The sequence below is a fragment of the Cucurbita pepo genome, chromosome 9 (genome assembly GCF_057944985.1).
Source record: "Cucurbita pepo subsp. pepo isolate OVF chromosome 9, ASM5794498v1, whole genome shotgun sequence".
Classification (NCBI taxonomy): domain Eukaryota; kingdom Viridiplantae; phylum Streptophyta; class Magnoliopsida; order Cucurbitales; family Cucurbitaceae; genus Cucurbita; species Cucurbita pepo.
The window spans coordinates 5133865-5154930 of record NC_141806.1 but is presented as its reverse complement, the minus strand read 5'-3'; the positions used below and the strand labels follow the sequence as shown (position 1 = coordinate 5154930).

General features: G+C 34.5%; 1 protein-coding gene across 1 annotated transcript; it reads right to left on the bottom strand.

Moving 5' to 3' along the window:
- Nucleotides 1–1252: 1252 nt before the first annotated feature.
- LOC111802119 (uncharacterized) lies at nt 1253–10584 on the bottom strand. Its single transcript, XM_087127205.1, has 14 exons — nt 10095–10584; nt 9115–9284; nt 8737–8840; nt 7893–7959; nt 6347–6439; nt 6094–6258; nt 5631–5771; nt 5467–5544; nt 3802–3914; nt 3621–3681; nt 3172–3339; nt 2493–2594; nt 2122–2211; nt 1253–1781 (listed from the first exon to the last, which is right to left on the bottom strand). The coding sequence occupies exons 1-14, from the start codon at nt 10372–10374 to the stop codon at nt 1719–1721; spliced, it is 1695 nt and encodes a 564-aa protein (XP_086983331.1). The 5' UTR covers nt 10375–10584; the 3' UTR covers nt 1253–1718.
- Between the last annotated feature and the right edge of the window lie 10482 nt (nt 10585–21066).

The window sequence follows — 21066 nt, the reverse complement described above, 5'->3', positions numbered from 1 at the left end:
ATGGTTGGCTCACGAGAATGTAGAACATTTGGATTAATCTCCCTGTTGGACGCCTATGAACTTGATTTGATGAGCTATTTGATGTATGAATAACACGTACCATGATGTTTTAAATTATGAGCTATTGAATTGAATGATGCGATGTTTATGCATGATTAGCCATGATCATGTATGTTATAACATGGCCTATGTAAAGCATGTTCTATCATGGATTACTTCTCCGGTCATGCATAGTACAAACAAGTACCGTTACCATTCCTTTCTTTTCCACGGGTTTCAACTGCGTAAGAGTGCCATAGTCCATAGTTAGGCGAGTTCACGTAATGAATCATTTAAATACTTCTTTTTTTTCCTTAAAAACAATGATCTCTAATTGAATGGTGGTTTCTAATGTAGAGACTATGGAATGGTGTTTCTCATAGATAGTTGTCTACACTAAATAATATTTTACAATTGTCTTAGACGATCATGTTTATTTAGTTTATGGGCTCCTCAAAATATTTGAATTGTAGTTAGTATTTAATGTCTTAATTAGCTTACTTGGGTTTCCAAATTATACGTTGCATTGTTCTTACTAGGACATTGACGAAAAAGCTTCTACTGATTGAGAGTGGAGACTTCCTGAGAAAAATATGTGATCTAATCTTGGTTAAAGACCCACTAAGCCCCATCAAGATACCCATTGGATATTCAAATTGGAAGAAATTCTAAATGGCTTCCCTTCCCCCACAAAAATAACCAGTTTGTCGCTGGAATCTTCCCTTCAAATCAACCCGAATAACATATGCAGAATTATAGTAAATGATACAAGCAACAATCAGTTCTGAGAGAACTTAAAATCCAGGCATTCATGATGCCATTTGCAAGTCCAAGCAGGTAATAGTAATTCACCAGTGTTTGGAAAGAGTTCCATTGAGGAACCCTAATTTGTTCTCAATATAAAGAGCTATAATCATCGTCGGTACGAAGCTATATAACAGGAACAAGATTTAACCAATCATAATAATGTACGAAGTATGGATTCTAGACAGTAGCATCTGTAAATTTAAAAGAGGTAGAAGAATCTGAAGATGGCACCACAATGCAAAAGAAAGTTTGTGAAGCAGCAGAAACGTGTTACTATTTTGAAATCGAATTCGAAATTTGTGAGATAAAATCTTGTATATTATCTCTTAGCAGAAAGTCCATGCTTTTAAACAGAAATACTACAGAGATTTGATAGAACTGGATAATAGTTAACAAAATTACAAACTAATGACTAACCTGAAAGTTAATTCCAATACCAACAGTCAAAATCCCATACAAATTCTCTGAAAAAATGGAGGGAAAGAAAACTCTTATCTCATGACTTTTAACTGTTGAACAGAATCTAATGTATTTTTGCCACTAACATCGACGGTGCTCCAAATAAGACCCAACAAGTTTCAAGAAAAGAAATCTTAGTCAAAAGTGGAAACCACAATTGAGGGTTAAACAGTACGAAATTAAATATGGTGAGCACACAATAACGTTATTATGGCACAGATGATATAACTAAAGGATGAGAAAATCCAGAGAGGAATACCACATGAAATGTAACCTTCAGTTCCTCTAGCTGTGATGATTGGTTTGACACCTTGTCACATTGGACCCTATAGTGTATGGCCTGTCTAATCTAGGTGGCAAAAATTTGGCAGCAATGATGTAAATCCAAGCATCAAAATCTACAACAATACTCATCAAGCTGTTTTCACTTTTCGGGAAGGAGGGCGTCTAAATAGACCGATCAGATCATCAAGACCCTATGAAACAAAAACATTTTGTGAGCTTTTCTACCATTTTTTAACCAATTACAATTACTTTTTAAGATTTTGTATAACGTTTGAGTACATAATAAAAATAATTTAGAAATTCTTAAAAGCACTTAAAATCGATTCTAGAGAGTGTTTCTGTAGAGTGCTTATAAAAAAGAATTCACTGAAAAAAAAGCATTATTTTAAAAAGTCATGTCACACCTACTTTAAAAGTGTGCTTGAGAATGCTTTTAAAATAAGTGTTTTACGCAGATGTAAAGAAGTTTGGGTATAATTTTATATCATGAGAGAGATTTCTAAAATTGATTAAGAAAAGGATAGAACATACCCTGGTTGTGATCACAAGAAAACAGAAGAGTAAAACTAAATATGATCCCAAGGCCAAAAGCAAAAGCAAGTCGAACGTCACGCTAGCAACCTGAAACAACAAACATAAACCTTGCTTAGATTGAAGTCAAGAAAGAACACCTAAGGACTTAAATAGAGAAAGCAACCCTCATCCATTTCACTCGCATGTATAACCACAGATCCAGAATCAGCTGACTCGAACATAGGAAATAACTATGTACAAACTAAAATAGAAATGTAGATTCAGAATGAGCATGTGTGAATGGAGAAGCTGGAAAATTATAACAAAACTGGATCTTTAACATGAAAATACAAGTACAGAATCAAGTTCAGCATTCATCTGCAAAGTACCTGATATATGTGAAGTTTAGCTGCAGTTGAATCATAAAAGGTGAACATCCCATCGAATAGCTCATGTTGCAAGCTCACATCACTGGTATGGACCTCCAGTTCCTGAAAATAGTAGAACAATATCATTGGACGATGGCTGAGGTAACTTGAGTTAGTAACCTAAGGTATTCGTATGACTTATGAGTCAGCCCAGTCAAACTAACTGACGACGCAGATATTGTGTTAGCACAAATGATTTGCAAACTTTTGAATCACACAAACGTACAAGACAAATTTGGATAGAGTAGAAGTAACAGTATTAGTTCCACCATATTAAAAAAAAATGTCAGGATTTTATGATGTAACAAATTTAAATTATGGTTCAAAAAGATGGCAGCAATTTTATCAAAATTCAGAATGTTGCATGCAGCTGAAAATTAAAAAACCCCAAGCATTTTATGTATGTTTCAGAGCAATATTTTCAGGTTAACCTGAATGAAAGGAAAAGAATGGTAACAGCCTAGGAAGGGGTTATCTTATGACAGGAAACTTGCCAAGTTGACATCTACATGTTTCAGAACATTGTCTTCTATTTTCTTTATCAGATTGTCAATCAATCAGTCTTTGGGTGAACACGGTATAGGAAGCTAACTGAAAGTATGTGGCATCAACTGGAACAATTTTAGTTATGATATAAAACCTTTTTCAATGCCAATATGAAGGGGTCGTCTTTCGACAGAAATGGAGCAACTCGAGGCGTTTGTGACAAAAGATCCAACCATGATCGAATATAAGTTGGATTGACTGCCAAACTACTATCATCTGCAAATACTTGTATGTTCTTTCCATCATATCTGTAAATATGCCTCTGCATAAATACAAGGAATTATGCATTAGAGAATCCTAAAAACAATATAGAATAATACAACAGACATTCTGAATCATCTGCAATTTGAAAATCAATAATGTATGTAATTTATTCATGCACTCCCCCCACTTTTAAAGAACAGTAGAAGTTAATTGACATATTTAAACATTCAAATCTTGAAATGAATTCTGGATTGCCAAAAACAAACACTAGCAGTTGGAAACAGGAAAAAGTTGAAATAGCTTAAAGATTATGGCTAAGCAAGACATGACAAATCTTACTGCAAGACTCTCCGCAACTAACTTGATACTCTTGGCAACTGCACTCTCGTTCAAAAACGATCTGTTGGAAGTTATGATCTTGTCAGAATACACATCACACGATACACAAATATATAACGCACACATGCAAACATGAAGTGGAACAGAACCGAGAAATTGATCGATTTCTTAAAAACAGAACCTGTTATCAACTAAACCTCCAGTCCTTTCCAAAAGCTCAGGAGCAGTAGAAAGTCCAGAAAGGGTAGCAGCAGTTACTCTCAATCTTGAAAACTGTTCGTGCTCCCAGGCTACCTACAGCATACAAAGGAATTATGAAGCGGACTACGATAATCATAAAAATAAAAGTAACAATAGTATACCATGCTAAGGAAAACCTAGAAAAATCTTTTTTTAAAAAAAATGGAAATAGCACACATCATGTGGGAAAAAATGTAATAACGGAGATGTCTGTTGTCCAGTCACAAAAAGCTTTATAGTTCTTTTGTATCATCCATGTGCAGAATGACAGGCTTACTAAACCATCCATTAGATTTGTATGCGCACGTAGAACAAAGGGTGGGGAAGCACGAGGCATGACATAAGCAAGGGCATCGACACCCTCAGTTTGTTATTATAGAAAGATTGTAGGTGTCAATGGATGTATGTAACAGGTAGGTTGGAATTAGGCTTGTTCTCGGGAGAGAACAAAACCTTTCAAACGGTTTTCTATTTCCTCTTTCTATTTAAAATATATATATATATATATATATATATATATATATATATATACATATATGTATGTATGTATATGTATGTATGTATATGTATGTATGTATATGTATGTATGTATATGTATGTATGTATGTATGTATATGTATGTATATGTCTCTTTTTACTGTCTGTAACATTTCAATACAATGTTTTAATTTTTATATCAACTGTAATATGAAAACCTTAGCTAATTGAATCTAAGAACCTTAAAGATATGCAAACCCCTAGATCACAAATGCTAAAAATCTCCAAATCGAGATGATTTCATCCCAAATTATATGAAACTCCCGAGAATTTGATCTAACAAACTTATTGAAAAAAAGACTTTTAGATTTAAAATATCCAAGAACCCCAAAACAATAAGGAATTACTCAAGGGAAGATCTGGGTTACCTTGTTGATCAAATATCTCAAGATAAGAAATTTTATTTAAGATTCGAATCGCTCCACAAGCAAGATTGATCAAGTCAAGCTTGAATGATTCTACGCATGCAACCTAAACTAAATAGAATTGTAAAGAAAACTTAGCCCTAGGCTAAAAGAAAGTATAAATGTTTTTTTTACTACATTTTTCAAGTCCTCTTTGACCTTCCATGAGGCATTTCAAGAGTTGTACCCTTCATATTTTATGACAATAATTAGTTATTATGTAAATGTAACCTAAAAAGTAAATAAAAAGTCATAAAACTGAAAATACACTAATGAAAAACTATAAATTTTTCATTATAAATTTGAAAATAGTAGATTTCAATCAGCCATCCAAGAATTTGTAACCATTTAAAAATGAATAAAGTCTCACTTGCAGTGGCTTGAATCCATTGTCGCATAAATGAAACTTAATTTTTTTACGTGGCATTAATTGCAACTTGAGTTCAACTTAATGAAACTTGACTTCACTTAATGTGACTAGAGTTTAGCTTGTGGTAATTTGAACAACATTTTCTACATCTTCCTTGAAGTTCATATTGCATGATTGAGATGCCTTTGTTCATATCAAATTGTTAAATACGAATTATAGAGTTTCAAACTATTATCTTCAGCCAAAAATTAACTCTCTGTCAAAAAAAAGAAATATTTCAGGTGTATTTACTCACTCGAGGGTTTGAAATATTAATCTTCTTGTGCTTCAGATCAACTTTAAAGCCCAAATCCTCGGCAACATTTGAGAAATCCTACAGAGTCCAGTCCTCCACAATCAACAAGTTATAATGAAATAACAATCATAAGACATTAAAATTTTAAAAGTACATTTGCTTACTTCAAAGATTTTTTTGATGTAGGCATTTTCTGGAGGTTTAGAGACATGCAGCCACAATTTGTCATCCCATGAGCCAATACTATTTAAGCAAATAGCATAGTCAATACTCTCATGGAGACGGTGATCCAAGCTTTGAAGCCACTGGAAAAGCGATATTTTACATTAGTGGGCAACAAATGGAAACAATGATAAGGTAAATAATAAAATAAATAAATATATAATAATTAAAATGAAGAAAATTAACTAAATGGAATACTTTGTAATGATAAAAACAAGAAATATGACAATTGTATATACATAGAAAGGATGAGAACTGGAAACAGTGATAAAGTAAATAATAAAATAAATAAATAAATAAATACATAATAATTAAAATGAACAGAATAAAGTAAATGGAATACATTGTAATGATAAAAACAAGTAAGAATTATGACAATTGTATACACATAGAAAGGATGAGAACCTTGTGAGTCCCATTATAGTTGTAAGGTCCGCCGGAAGTGAGCCCAAACAGTAGGTTATACCTTCCTCTTGTCTTAGGGTTGGAATAAAGAAGAGAGAATAACCTTGAAATTTCAAGAAGTGCAACAATTCCACTTCCGTTGCTATCACTTCCCACAGATAAGTCCTACAACCAGAGAGAGGATCCACATCATCTAGATATAATATAGATAAAATATGGTCGATACTGTTAGTGCGTTACACAAATAACATACAGGAGCAGCGCCAAATGTATCATATGATGCTACAATAGCAATTGTTGGGAGTTGACTAGCATCTCCGTCAGATTTTAGTCCTGGCAGCCAACCCTGACACCAATTTTTAGGGGAAAAAACAATGTAACACTATTGAAAAGAATTAGACGCAAAATATTAGAGGAGAACAAAGCTAATCACAGCAACTCAATAACAGAACACTAACTATAAAATTGCACCAACGATGGAAACGGTAAGTTATAAGGAAAATACAGAATTTAGGCTGTAGTATTTTTAACACGCTAGCTCTCACTTGACCTTTATCCATCTTAATCCCTCCAATCATTTTTCGAAGTCAACAGAGAATATTGACATAAATGCCATGTGAAAATTTCAATTTTTTTTTTTTTTTTTTTTTAATAAGAAACAATTTCGTTGGTGCATCAAATTTACAAAACTGATGCAAAATCCATGAGGTTGAAGAACACTTCAAAAGGGTGTTTTTAATCCTACAACACTCTGGTTTCTTTTCTTCCAAAGGACCCAAAAGAAGGCCCTAGATATGTGCATCCACAGCAGGGCTTTGGCTTTATTGAAGGGGTGATCCAACAAGACAGTGTGAGAAGCTCCTTCACATCCCTAGGAAACACCCAAAACCAACCATAACCGTTGTGTATCATGTTCCCAAATCTCTAAGCAAATGCCAGTCTCCTTTGGATGAGAGCTTGGCTTCTAAAGGCTATGTGAGGATTTCCCGTAGGAAATATTGATCTGTGCTTTGGGCAATGATCTTTCCAAATATCTCTAGCAAAGGAAGTCTCCAGTAAGTGTTCAATCTAGTTTAACATATAGATTTGACAGGACAATTAAACTGAGAGAGGTTAGGGGGTCCAAAACAAAGCATTACATAGATATTATCCCTAGAACATCTTTCTCATGTGGTATGGATACCCAATACTCCAAAAGTCAAATCTTTCCCTTAGTCTACAGCCCTTGGTTAAGTCAGCATAGCAATAAAAAAAATCCGGTAAATAAAACCTCACAATATAAAGGAGGAAATTTCTTAAGTGCCCTTGCATAAGGTGGGTAGTGTGGAAATTTGCAATAGACATTAAGAAAATGGAAATTTGAAAAGTACAGCAGCAAAGAAGCCATCAGAAAAAAGGGCGGGCTAGGAAAATGTAAATTAGCAGTCTCATGAACATAGCAATCCATTCAAGGCAGAGCGCAAGTCATAATTTATTTCTGTAGAGAAAAACCACGTGCATGTACAAAGATGAAAGAGGGCAACAAACTCGACCATGCAGTAATTGCTTTGGTACAATCTTAAAGAAAACTAGAAACCCGACAAGCCAACCACTTCTTCTTTAGAAAGGCTTTCCAATCCGCTATTATGTATGATTTCAAGGCAATCAATTGGTCTCCAACGTGTTGCTTAAAAGCATAATGCAGATGGTGCATCCAAGCTTGCTTTAATTAAGCCGTTCATAAAGAGAAATGTACTCAAATAAATAATTATATGTAACAATTCTAGTTGTTAACATTTTAAGGAAACCAAAACAGGTACCTGAATGTTTGTAATAGTGGAAGACACAAGTTTCCTTGGTTCTGGTGCCGAAACAACAAGTTTGTATCTGACAGACATGAACACAGAGAAGATTAGCAATCATATAGTATCCTCAAGCTCTCAAGTAATTTTTTATGAGAAATAAGATTGAAGAGAGAACGAAACTATTAAATAAAAGCTCTTGCAAAAGGCAGAAGGAGAGTTTAAACTGCGAGCACTTTTTAAATGAAAAACAGAATGGTTTGATATGAATATTACAGGTTGATAGACGTTTGCTTTAACACTGTGCAAATGTCAATAACACATCGAAAGTGTCCAGAAATATTAGGAATTTCACAAAAAAAAAAAAACAACATTAATAATAATCATGATTTTATAAGTTACTTAAGAAGTGTCGAAACTTTACAGATTTCTAAGATTTTTCGAAAAATCTTCATTGAAATCACGACACTTTTGCCAACAATGATATTTAACTCCTTGGGCAAGAACTTAAGGATAAAGGAAGTTACAAGATAAATATCGTCAATATTTTATGCAAAAGGGGGATCAGACAAAGAATTGAGAAAAAATTAGAGATAGTGGTGAAAATAAAAGATGAGAACATAATATAACTCAACATTCAATACGTAGTGTTGTTTCCTGTTGCAATAAAAGGCAAACATAATAATCATATTGAAGTCAGAATCAAAAATATATAATATAATACCAAATTATCATAAATGATAAAAATTATTTTGTGATTCCAAAAACAACTATTCTTTTCCTACCTCAGTTGTGATATAAATTCATTTATCCATATAAAATCCACTAAAGCACCCAAAAGTTCATAATAGATTCAACTAACCCGCCAGTAGTTGCAGTTGCAAGCTGACCAGTGGCATCATTCCTCTTGACATCAGCCAAAACAGCATCAATATCGTCACCTTCTGAAGCAAAATATACAGGATACTGAAACGAACGACATAGATACTCTCAGAAAAAATAGAAATTGAAAATATATACTGAAGAAATGTAATACAAAAAGGTGGTCATAATTCACAGACTGAAAAGATCGGGTGCATTTAATGTAGAAAGAAAATAAAGTTCACATTTCTTTCTAGTAGCACTTGATATAAAAAGAAGTTAAATGTTCAAATGTTTCAATCATATATAGAGAACTGCATAACTATTGAAATATCTGGTGAAGTGAAGAAATTCCAGAAGTTATTTTCATTTCACTCACAGGTATATTTTCATGTATGAGGAACCGTTCAAGTTGAGCCAATAAATCCTTGATCATCCCCTCTCCATTATTTGGACATCTAGTACCCTCGTTTTTCAGGCCATCCAAGCCAAGAATCTTTGGAAGTAAAAACAGCAGACCTCCCAGACGCTTTTTTTGAGATATACATTCTGCACAAGACCAAAAAGATATCCCAGTTACCAACAGAGGAGAAGGAAGAGCGGGAATAGTATACCAACACTTCTCATAGTACACATATGTAAGATCACACAATCTTCTCACTGACAAAAACAGGCAGTATTTCTGAAATGTAAAAAGTTACAAAGTAAGAAATGTAAACTCATTCAATCCTTTACAGTCGAGTAAATGAATTAGCTGCTTTTGCTCAGTGAATAAGAAGAAATCCTCAAATTCTTCTTTCACTCTTTCTTTCACAAGGTAAAGCGGCTGGATGAAAATCTCCTTCCCTTAAACCTCTATTCCCTGACCTTATTGAAGGAAGTAAAGCTATTTGACGAACCATTCTTTACTGGTGTTTAGAATCAATCAAAGTCTACAATCATACTCTTCATTCTTCAAGTACATGATAAATTAGATTAACACTGTTCTGCAAGTCTACAAGCACAAAATTGTTTGATAATAGAAAGAAGAATCGAACCTTCCAAATTTGGCATATTGTAAAAGAAATACACAAAGAGCAAACTTCTTTAACTTGTTCAGTAATTAAAGCCCGGTCGTCAAGGAAACTTCCCCCAATGAAACTTCATGTGGAATTTCAAAAAGAACCCAAATGAAGTAGCAACAATCAAGAACTGAATCTATGAGAGTAATTCAATCCGCCAACAGTTAAAAACAGTTCAGAACTGCTCTACTGAAATCTCCACATTTTAACGATGTACAAGCGTCGTATTCATGCTCCACCAGCTAAGAAAGTGCGAGAATGACAAGTGTTAAAAAAAAAAAAAATAGAAGAATCGTACCCTTGACAAAGGTGATATTGAGTTCACAAAGAGGAGTGATGACAACAGTGCGAGAGAGATCAGCACCAGAGGGAAAATGAAGAGATCCAGCATGGTGATTAAGTGTGGCGGCGCGAGATCCAAATGGAACACCAGAGATATCGTACTGAATAAGACGGTAGACATCCACAACAGTGGCGGCGTCACAGAACTCGACACAGGCGACTAGAATGAAGACGAGAGCAAGGACAGGGTAGAAGGATTCGAGCACCTGTCGCTCGCGTGCTTTAGGAGGAGCCATGGATACAAGATCTGGAGGTCAGTTGGAGATTTGTGAAGTAGAGCGATGAGATTTGAGGGAATTTGAATACAACAAAATTGGTCAGACTACTGTGGGTGTGTGCACATGGAGATTGAATCACCTCGCGCCTCTTGCTGCTGTTCTTGCCGGATGCCGACCGGATGCTTACACCACCTGACCTTCACCCCCAACGCCCGCACCTCTCAGCTTCTTAAATAAAATAAATGCTTTCTTAATAATTAAATTATAATTTAGCCCTTTAATTTTAAAAAAAAAATATATTAATTAATTAATTTTGAATTTAATAAATCTTTTGACTTATTTTTTAATTCCTTCCATTTACATGATGGAGAGCATAGCACAATTCTTCTTGGAGGAGGGTTGGTTTGTCCCGGGGATCGATCCTGCCCAGACCATAGCAGCTTTAAAGACATCTCTTTAACAGTGACAAACTTTTGTTCGGTCCGATCTTGGCTTGCTTCATTGCAGTCATTCATTCTTTGTTTGATTCTTCGGCCTTCTTTCGATCTGCTTGAGATAATTTCCCTCTACTTAAAGTATTTCGCAATATGTTCCTCCTTTCATGGTTCTTTAAGTGCAGCATTCATTATTAACCGAGCTCCGAGGGCAATGTGTCTTTCCCATTGATCACCATGACTTGTCCTATCGCTTCCGAGATTTTGATGAACTTTTCTAACAAAAATGATAATAAAAATATGATGGTTTTTTATTTTTTTTTTCTAGTACATCCTGAGGTTAAACCGTTATTCATGCTCTCCGCATTTACATCCTTGAACATGTGTGTCACATGTTGTCGAGGGATCGACCTTATAAACTTAATGTAATGGTGGCCCTAGTGTGTGAAGATGCGAAGATGAAAAGTTATCGTGAATAAGAAATTAGAATCATGACCATTTAGGTCAAAGGATCGACATCAAACTGTGTCCATGTAATAGGAACTGTGTATTGGATGTCGTGATTGACCTCATCAAGCATAGGAGTACATATATTTAGGAGTTCAATAACGTGTAATAAAACGTTAAACTTGTGTCTTTGTCCTTTTTTGTCCACTATGCGCCTGACTTACTTCGTGTGTGAAGATGAAGGTTGTGCATGAAAGCCTTGTATGCTTCGTCGGGGAGGCCACCGAGCCTAGAGAGCCTATAGATTAGACGATAAGATAGGGAGTTGCGCTTGAAGATAATTTACATTTATTAACTATAAGTCGTTGCAATTTTATGCACTATATGATAAAGTTGTCTATTGATATAATCATTACAAGCAAGTCAATTTTCTTCGAGTAAAAAATTTATTTATTTTTATTCCTGTAATTACCTTTCATATCAAGTACCACTAATTCTCTAACAAACAAATTCATTATAGAACTTGCACTTTTATCTAATTTCAAGTACCACTAATTCTCTGACAAACAATTCTACGATAAACCTTGCACTTTATGTCATTACAAGTAAGGTAAATAGTTCATAATTACAGTTGGGTCAAAAGTCTATTTTATCCCTAAGGTTTCATAAGTGCCACTAATTCTCTAATTAACAATATTTTGCCATATAAAGTGATCCTTAGAATTTCTCTCGGTTATGCATTTCTAAGATGTAACATATGTACTATGTAGGGTGATAGAGTTTTCCGTCCAACCTTATAAAAACGAGGTATTATAAGAAATGTAAATGATTGACACTTCTTGAAACTCTTATCTCATCATCGAAGAGATGTCTTAACTATTAAGTTAAGAATATATATTTTGAGCAGATATTCTAGCCCAACGTAAAATAATTACCTTTTCTAAAAGCAAATAACTGGTTTAAAGATAACGGCAACTCTTTAACATATAAGCCGAGAAAACATTTACGGTAACTTTCATATAATTGACGTGTTAAATGAATTTCATGAATCAAAATTTGCACAAAATATGCATTAGAATGGGAAGATGGTAGTGGAAACAATAGAGAAGTAACTTGTAATGGAGATTAAAAGGTAAGGTTTGCTTTATTACATTTTCAAAACACTCCATTTTTTTTCAAACACATAGTTATGCATTATTACACTATACACTATACGTATTGATGTGAACCACGACCAAAGAATTTTCATACTTCAAGGTCTAATTATTAGGACGAGAGCCAAAAAACTACAACAAATTTTGTACACTTATATTCAAGCTACGGTGAGCTCATCAAAGAAAATTTTAGAAGATGCTAGAGACCTCCCTTATATGTTGTGCAAGGTTGAGCTTCAGAAGAAAAGAAAAAAAAAGATGCATGGCTAAATTTATGGAACTAGTCAAAGGACGACTAATAAGCACATTTCATTCATTGCACTATTTAATTATAATTTAAATATTTGTTTGTCATATTCAAGCTAGTTTTTAATATAAGAGTTAAGTTTATATGTAACCCACGTAGGTTATCATATTCCACCATCAACTAGTCATTTAATATGGAGATTATGGGTATTTTTGATTTCCTAGCCAATTTAATTTTGGAGTAACGTTGTAAAGTCTGTATAAAGCCTTCTCTTCTTCTATTAGAGGCCTCACATTTTTTAATTAAAAAAAATTCTATTTTTTTAGCTTGGTTGAGAGTTAAGATTTTCTTTGCAAATTCTTGTGTTTAGAACTTACATGCTAGAGTCATTCAAGTGGTATTGATCAAACCTCTTGTGGAGTGATTCGAATCACGAGTTTAAAAACGAGTTTTCTTTACTCTTGATATTGATCATCAAGGTAATCCGTTCCATACTTTCCCTTGAGTTGATTCCATATCACGTACTCACGCCTGAAGACAATGGTTCGGCCCCCGATGTCGAGTTGTCTCTTCTGTCCAATTGCTGCTTCAATGAGTATCTAGCGAGATATTCAGCTCTCGAAGCTTCCATCACCATCTGCTCGATCTCCTTTTCGGTATTGTCAAGATATGAGAAATACTGCCCTTGAGCAAGAAGAGCCTGTCAAAATGAATATTACTTACCCTCAATTAAACAAAAGAACAAAATCATGTTATCTAGAATTTAAGAGTACAGGGTACTTGCCCTATCAATCTGTTGATCTTGCTGCACTCTTCACTTTATCCTTGTCAACATTGAAGCAACGATTCCACATAAAGCAAAAGAAGATCCATGATAGAGTCTCTTTGGCAAAGGTGAGGGAAAAGCTCCACTCGCTTGTGGACCACTCATGCTGTCATAGTCGCTTACTCACCAGGTTGGTAATGAAAGGCTTAAGTTGTTAGGAACGCACAACAACGCACACACTCGATCTAGATGAACACAAAAAAACAAGAGAGAGAAAATGCAAGGAGAATATTGGCTAAATAATTTGTATAGATGACTCCAAGTATGTACAATAAAAGAGAATATAGAGAATATAGAAAGTACAAATCCTTAAGCCAATATTCTCCTTGTATTTTCTCTCTGCTGTTCTTTGTGTTCATCTAGATCGAGTGTGTTCGTTGTTGTGCAATCTTAACAAATGGTAGCAGAGGAAGACGAAATTCATCACGATCTGTGAAGATGAAAATTTCAAAGATTGGAATTGAAAAGTTTGATGGATCCGATTTTAGTTTCTGGAAAATGCAGATTGAAGATTATCTGTATCAGAAAGGTCTTCACGAACCCCTAATGGGGGTGATGCCGGATACCATGACCACGGAGCAGTGGAAGCTCAAGGATCGACAAACCTTAGGGTTGATTCGATTGACGCTATCCAGAAACGTGACGTTCAACATCATCAAGGAGAAGACAACGTCATATATGTTGAAGGTGCTGTCGAATATATATGAAAAATCGTCGGTTCTGATACCAGTTGTTAGGATTGCACAACAACGCATACACTCGATCTAGATGAACACAAAGAACAGGAGAGAGAAAATGCAAGGAGAATATTGGCTAAAGGATTTGTATTGATAACTTCATGTATTTACAGTAAGATAATACAGAGAATATAGGAAGTACATTTTCAAAGCAATGCCTGATAGGATATATATATGGTTTAGCTTAACAGATATAACCATCTTAAGGACCCAATTCTACCAGCATTCGAACTTGTCATAGCATGTCTCCTTGTGTTTGATGAGCTCGTTGAAGAAGGCTTAGAGAAGTCATTTTGAATGCCATTCCTCTCCGAAAGTCCCACATCAGGTAATTTAAGGAATGATCATAGATTTATAAACAAAGAATACTCTCTCCATTGGTGTGAAGCCTTTTGGGGAAGTCTAAAGCAAAGCCAAGAGAGCTTATGCTCAAAGTGGACAATATCATACCATTGTGAAGAGTCGTGTTCATTTAACATGGTATCAAAGTCATGCCCTAAACTTAGTCGTGCCAATAGATTGTCAAATCCTCAAATGTCGAACAAATGACTCCAAAAGAAAAATGAGTCAAGCCTTCTCGAAAGCAGTAAAAAATGACTAAGACTCCAAAGGAGAGGCGTGCTTTGTTCGAGGGGAGGTGTTGGATGATGAAAGTCTCACATGGGTTAATTTAAGGAATGATCATGAGTTTATAAATAAAGAATACTCTCTCCATTGGTGTGAGACCTTTTGGGTAAATTCAAAGCAAAGCCACGAGAGATTAGGCTCAAAGTGGACAATATCATACTAAGAGTGTCACTTCTTTTTGGAGCTCGCTCGTCTTGTTTTTTTATGATATATGAGAGGATCGTGTTCATTAAATAACGTCAATTGCTTGTAATAGGATAACTTATTTTGTGAAGTTACAAATGATTAGATCTAAATCAATTATGTAGAGATATGTAAGTGAGGGTATCATATATATTGAGTTTATGCGATACCCGATTTTAAATAATATAATCCTACGTGACACATAATCTTTGTTTTGAGTGTAGCCTTCATGTCCGTGAAGGTAAAATTTTATTTGGGATACATGAATAAACAGGTACCACATTCGAATAAGAGCGATCCCTAAGAATAAGAGAATTAAGAAAAGTTTAAAAAAATTGAAAATTACTACACATATACTAATAAAGTACAACTTTCTTTCTGGCGGCTCAATCGCAGAGACTCAAAAGTTCAACATGTTTTATATTGAGAGCATGTGACCTCTTGAGAATTTTTCTAGAAAGCATGTGGGTATAAAATATGCTGAATAGTCATGTTAATTTGTGGGGGATAGTTTTCGCTCTTAGAAGATATTAGTAAGTAACATGATCATATCATAAGAGATTTAATTGAATGTCGAGACCATCAGGTAACAAATATAAATGTGGGATCACACATCGGTTAGAGAGGGGAACAAAGCATTACTTGTAAGGATGTGGAAACCTCTCCCTAGCAGATACGTTTTAAAACCGTGAGGCTGATGACAATATGTAACTAGCCAAAACGGATAATATCTGCTAGTAGTGAGCTTGAAGTGTTACAAATGGTATCAGAGATAGACACCGAGCTGTGTTCCAGAAAGGATGTTGGGCTTTCAAGGGGGGTGGATTGTGAGATCCTTCATTGATTGTAGAGCGGAACGCAACCTTCCTTCCCCTCCCTAGCAGACGCGTTTTAAAATCGTAAGGTTGACGACGATACGTAACGAGAAAAAGTAGACAATATCTGTTAGCGATGGACTTGTTACACCAAATCAAGATCTTGATCCAAATCTTGGGCATAACTTTACTATTATATAGATTTAGAGTTCTTAGGACTCCTCTTTTACTCGGATATCACATGAACTTAATTGAACAACCAGTAAAGATAATTAGGGTAACATTAGCGAATTGAGGCAAGAATTTATGTAATAATCCAAACTCACCTCTAGCAAATATTATCCGTTTTGACCTATTATGTATCGTCGTCAGCCTCATAGTTTTAAAATGCATCTACTAGACAGAGATTCTCATATCCTTATAAGAAATGTTTCGTTTCCCTCTCCAACTAACGTGGGATCTTACAATTATAATGTTCCTACAAGACTAAAATATTAACTCGAGTAAAGTTAAAAATTGAATTTTTTTTTTTTTTTTTTTTTGTCTTTGTAATGGAAATTAGTGTGATTAGTGGAAAATCATTGTAAGTATTACGCGTTGAAAAAAGTGACACATTTCATGATTAAAAACAAAAATTGTTTCAATCCTAAACCCCAAACATAACATGTTTATACTATGTTTTTGTCGTTGACATCCTTCGACCAAGTCCAATCCCTTGAATTCAGCTCCATTTTTCCTTTTCCCTTTGGAGTTGGTGGAAAACAACTTCTTCCACCTATAAATCCAATATAAATTTTGGCTTTTTAACTTCTCGTCTCTCACCAAACCTTTTTCTTTACGTATATAATCCCGACCTTAACAAGGGAAAAAAGTTCATGATTTAGTACGTAATTGCTTCCAATTTGAATAAGGAACGAGAGGTTTGTTCCATACTCAAACAAAGAAACAAAGAGTTTGTTCGTAATTGACCTATCTTAGTAACACTATTAATATGAATTACTTTATAATTGTTACACATAGTTTTATTTAAATTGTTCAAATATATATTTAATATCTATATTTATAAATCCGTTAATCGAACCTATTAATATTTTACCTTATATTTATGAACACTAGATTTTGAACCGTTCTTCATTTTTCTCATAAAAAGTGCTTAGAAAATTACTAATAAACTATAAAAAAAAAAAAAACTTATAAAAGAAAATAATAGAAAAAAAAATATAAAAAACGACTCAAGTCAACTTTATTGGATATTTTGGTCATTTCAACCCCTTTTCCATTAGCTAAAGTTGATCGATGTTTTGAATGCATTGTGACTTGCAAACGTTTGATATTTAAAATTCGTAACATTTTGATTATTTATTTAACATGTAGATAAATAAATAAAAAATTTAAAAATAATTCGACAATACAATTTAATCCCACCCAAAATGAGAGAATTAAGTTAGATTGAGTTGGATTGTAAACTTTATTTAAATTATATGGCTGGTAGAGAAAAGGTCTGGATTTATTTACTTTAATATTTAAAAAAGAATTTAAATTTATAAATTTAGTGAGCTGGCAGTTGGGACACAAAAAAATAGTAGTCGGTAGTAATAATGAAGAAATAAAATAATAAAAATTATGAAAAAAAAAATATAAAATGGAAATAAATAAATAAGAGCCCCGAGCATGTGGCACCTAGGTCTAGCCCTAGAGTTGGGTAAACGGTCAACGGAACGCCGGTCAGCTAAAATCGTACGGCATTGCGCGTCAATTATTTATATATATATATATATATATATACATATATATAATTTTAGCTTGAAAATATTATTTTATGTAATAAAAATACTTTTAAATATTCAAATTTTTTCTATTTACACTTTTTCTATAAATATTTACTTTCTATTTTTTTTTTTTTTGTAATACAAATTATTTTTATTGCTTTTTTAATGTTAGAAAAATATTAACTTGAAAGGGTGATAATGATAAATATTTTAGGATTTATTAAAAATATAATTATTATTTAGAAATATTTGACATTATAAAAACAAAAAACAAAATAGAATAAAATTGATGTATTATGAAATGGATTATATATTTAAAATTTGAAGATTACTCCGTGTATGAAAATTGAATTGCAACAAAATGAGTCTAGGTACTTTTTAACCGAGTTGAGTAGAAAAAATATGACAATCCAAAGAAAATAGAAAAAAGGTCAGACAAAATGTGATGCTATACGGCTAGTCGATTGAAAGATGCATGTTGATGATTGGTTCGTATGCGAAGATCTGCATGGGACCCGACTTGATCTGAGATCCACAATCTGCTCCGCTCGTCTTCAACCTGAATCAACTAGCTTGAATCGATTGTTTGGTTTGACTCGAATTAGACGTACCTCTCTATGTATGTCACATGCCATAGGGGTGTATGACCACTCGCTAAAATTACATCTATTTCAGAAAGATAAGAAATGTCTTAAAATATACTATAGGGTGAGGCATGTCATGAGTATCTCAAAAATGTGAATGCGACCTGAGTTTTCTTTAAGCCTTGTCACGAGTGTGTCAAGATCATGATTTCGCATAGTTGAAAATGTACGATCATGACACTAAGCATATCCATCATGTGATTAGGAATTCAATTATGATGAATGCACGTTATAGCATGACCTAATTAGTAATAACCAAGATCACGTGCGTAGAGTATGATCATGTTAGAGATTAATGATTAGTATGTATGGTGTATGACTCTAGTTTATGCTTATGAGCCTATCATCGCATGTGATATATATAAGTGTACTTAGCCTGACTAGCAGTTCTGTGCTATGTTAGGGACATGAGTACTCCTGAACATCTGGTTGTGTGCTACTTCAAGCCGCTAAAGAGTTTAATAGACATGCCATTTTTTATCGAGCTTGACATATAAGTCTAAAATCCATAATAAGCATAAATAGAGCAACTGAGTGAATAATTGTCACCGGGCATGTCTCCCAATTAGTCTACTAAACTCCACAAAAATCCTGACTGATGTCTCAGACTATGTGGCTACTTCAGATAGTCAAACTGTTTCATAAATTGGTCATATTTGACCGAGATCGAGTCTTGAGCCCATAACTTTAAATTAAGTTTAAATAAAGCTAATAGGTAAAGGTTATTAATCAAATTTAATAGCATAATCATGCTTAATCAGAGTCTAATCCCCTCAATTAGATCATCAAAGCTCAATACAAACATATTTAAGGAGTGTTTCGTGTTCGACGAGCTCCTTTAAGTTGATACGGTCTTCAATAGCTCTAAATTTCTTCATCAAAGTAAATATAAAGAAGCAAAAGAAAAAAAAAAAAAAAAAAGAAGCTCGATATTTAGGAAGATAATTTAATTTTTTGAATCTCGGTATTCGATCTCCCTATACAGTCATCCTCAACGTTTGATTCCTTCATTAGTCTTGCTCCAAATATGATATGAAACTCTGAGATCTATATCGGTTGGAGAGAGGAACGAAAAAATCATTATAACAGTGTGAAAACCTCTCCCTAGCAGACCTGTTTTAAGACCATGAGGTTGACGGCAATACGTAATGGGTCAAAGAGGATAACATTTGTTAGCGGTGGACTTAGACCGTTACAAATAGACAGTATGCCAACGAGGACGCTGGCCCCAAAGAGGGTGGATTGTAAGATCTCACATTGGTTGGAGGGAGAACAAAACATTCCTTATAAGACTGTGGAAATCTCTCCTTAGTATACGTGTTTTAAAAACTGTGAGTCCGCGGCAATAAGTAATGGGCCAAAACGAACAATATCTGCTAGCGGTGGGTTTGGGCTATTACAAATAGTATCAAAGCTAGACACTAAGCAGTGTGCCAGCGAGAATGCTGGATCCCGAAGGGTAGTGGATTGTGAGACCCACATCGGTTGGAGAGGGGAACGAAACATTCTTTATAAGGGTGTGGAAACCTCTCCCTAGCTCATTCTTTATGGGCCCGAAGGGCGGTGGATTGTGAGACCCACATCGGTTGGAGAGGAGAACGAAACATTCTTTATAAGCGTGTGGAAACCTCTCCCTAGCTCATTCTTTATAACGAGTGTTGTCACAATTATATGCATGTTTACCCTTAGTTCATGACGAGTGTTGTCACAATTACTTTTTTCTACCAGTTAGATGTGGAAAAGTCGTGTATGTGCAAATTATGTATGTTTTATATGAGATGCTATGTTGTGATATGTCTAGTTCTGCTAGAGGGTCGTCTTGCCACGACTCAATTTTCGAGACTTTACATCTCTAACCGTAAAGAAAAAGACAAGACAAAATAAAAACAAGAAATAAATATAATAGAAATAAAATATGTAATTTTTGGCTCAATTTAAAATAAAAAAACACTAAAAACAAATTGAGATCTAACTAATACATAGATTGGACATGCATCTTGGGCCGACCCCCTCTGTGACCGTGCAGCTCTCGAACTCTCCCCACCTCAACTAACAGTCATCGAACACCTGAAAAAGAAATAAAAGATGAGGTGATTATAAAAATACTTAGTAAGCAGCTTACTTGTAGGATCTTATTGCATCTAATTCCTCGTGCTACATGCTTTTCTCTAGGTTTTAGAAACTTTTGGCCTAATTCTATAGTTATTTAAGTTTCTAGGAATACCTCAAAGTTTCCAACGGTTCTCTTACTTGTCACAGACTCTATCGAGGTCTGAAAGCTGCTCACTAGGTTTTAGCATCATGGATCTATAAGATAGCAAATCTCATCTCGGGGTGAACCAATTTTTATATTATCATACTTAGGAAACTTGGATAGCCACAATAGTGAATGGTCGGTATCGTAGGTTGAGGTACAACCTCATCATATCTCATAGAACAGTATGGAGTCTCGTCTGAACACATATGGGTATAATTAACTAATGACGCTTCCTCAGGAATATATCATGTAATCAACATCTAGGGAAGGGACCCCACGTGCCAACCAACTACTAAGTCTACCCATATGGTCACTCACCCCCTCTCACAAAGGATTTACAATACAACAAGCCTATTTAGGGACTCCTGACCAATTCTGCACATGATAGTGACACTCATCACGAGCTAAATACTTATATAGTCCCTCGTCCCCTCTGAGGATGAGTTTACAAAATCACGGTCTAGGCTTTCAACTCATTTCTACACACAATAATAACTCCCCAAGTCACCACGACTCGCCATCCTATTAACCTTGGTTAAACTGGATGGTACAAGTTCCTAGATATCAGTT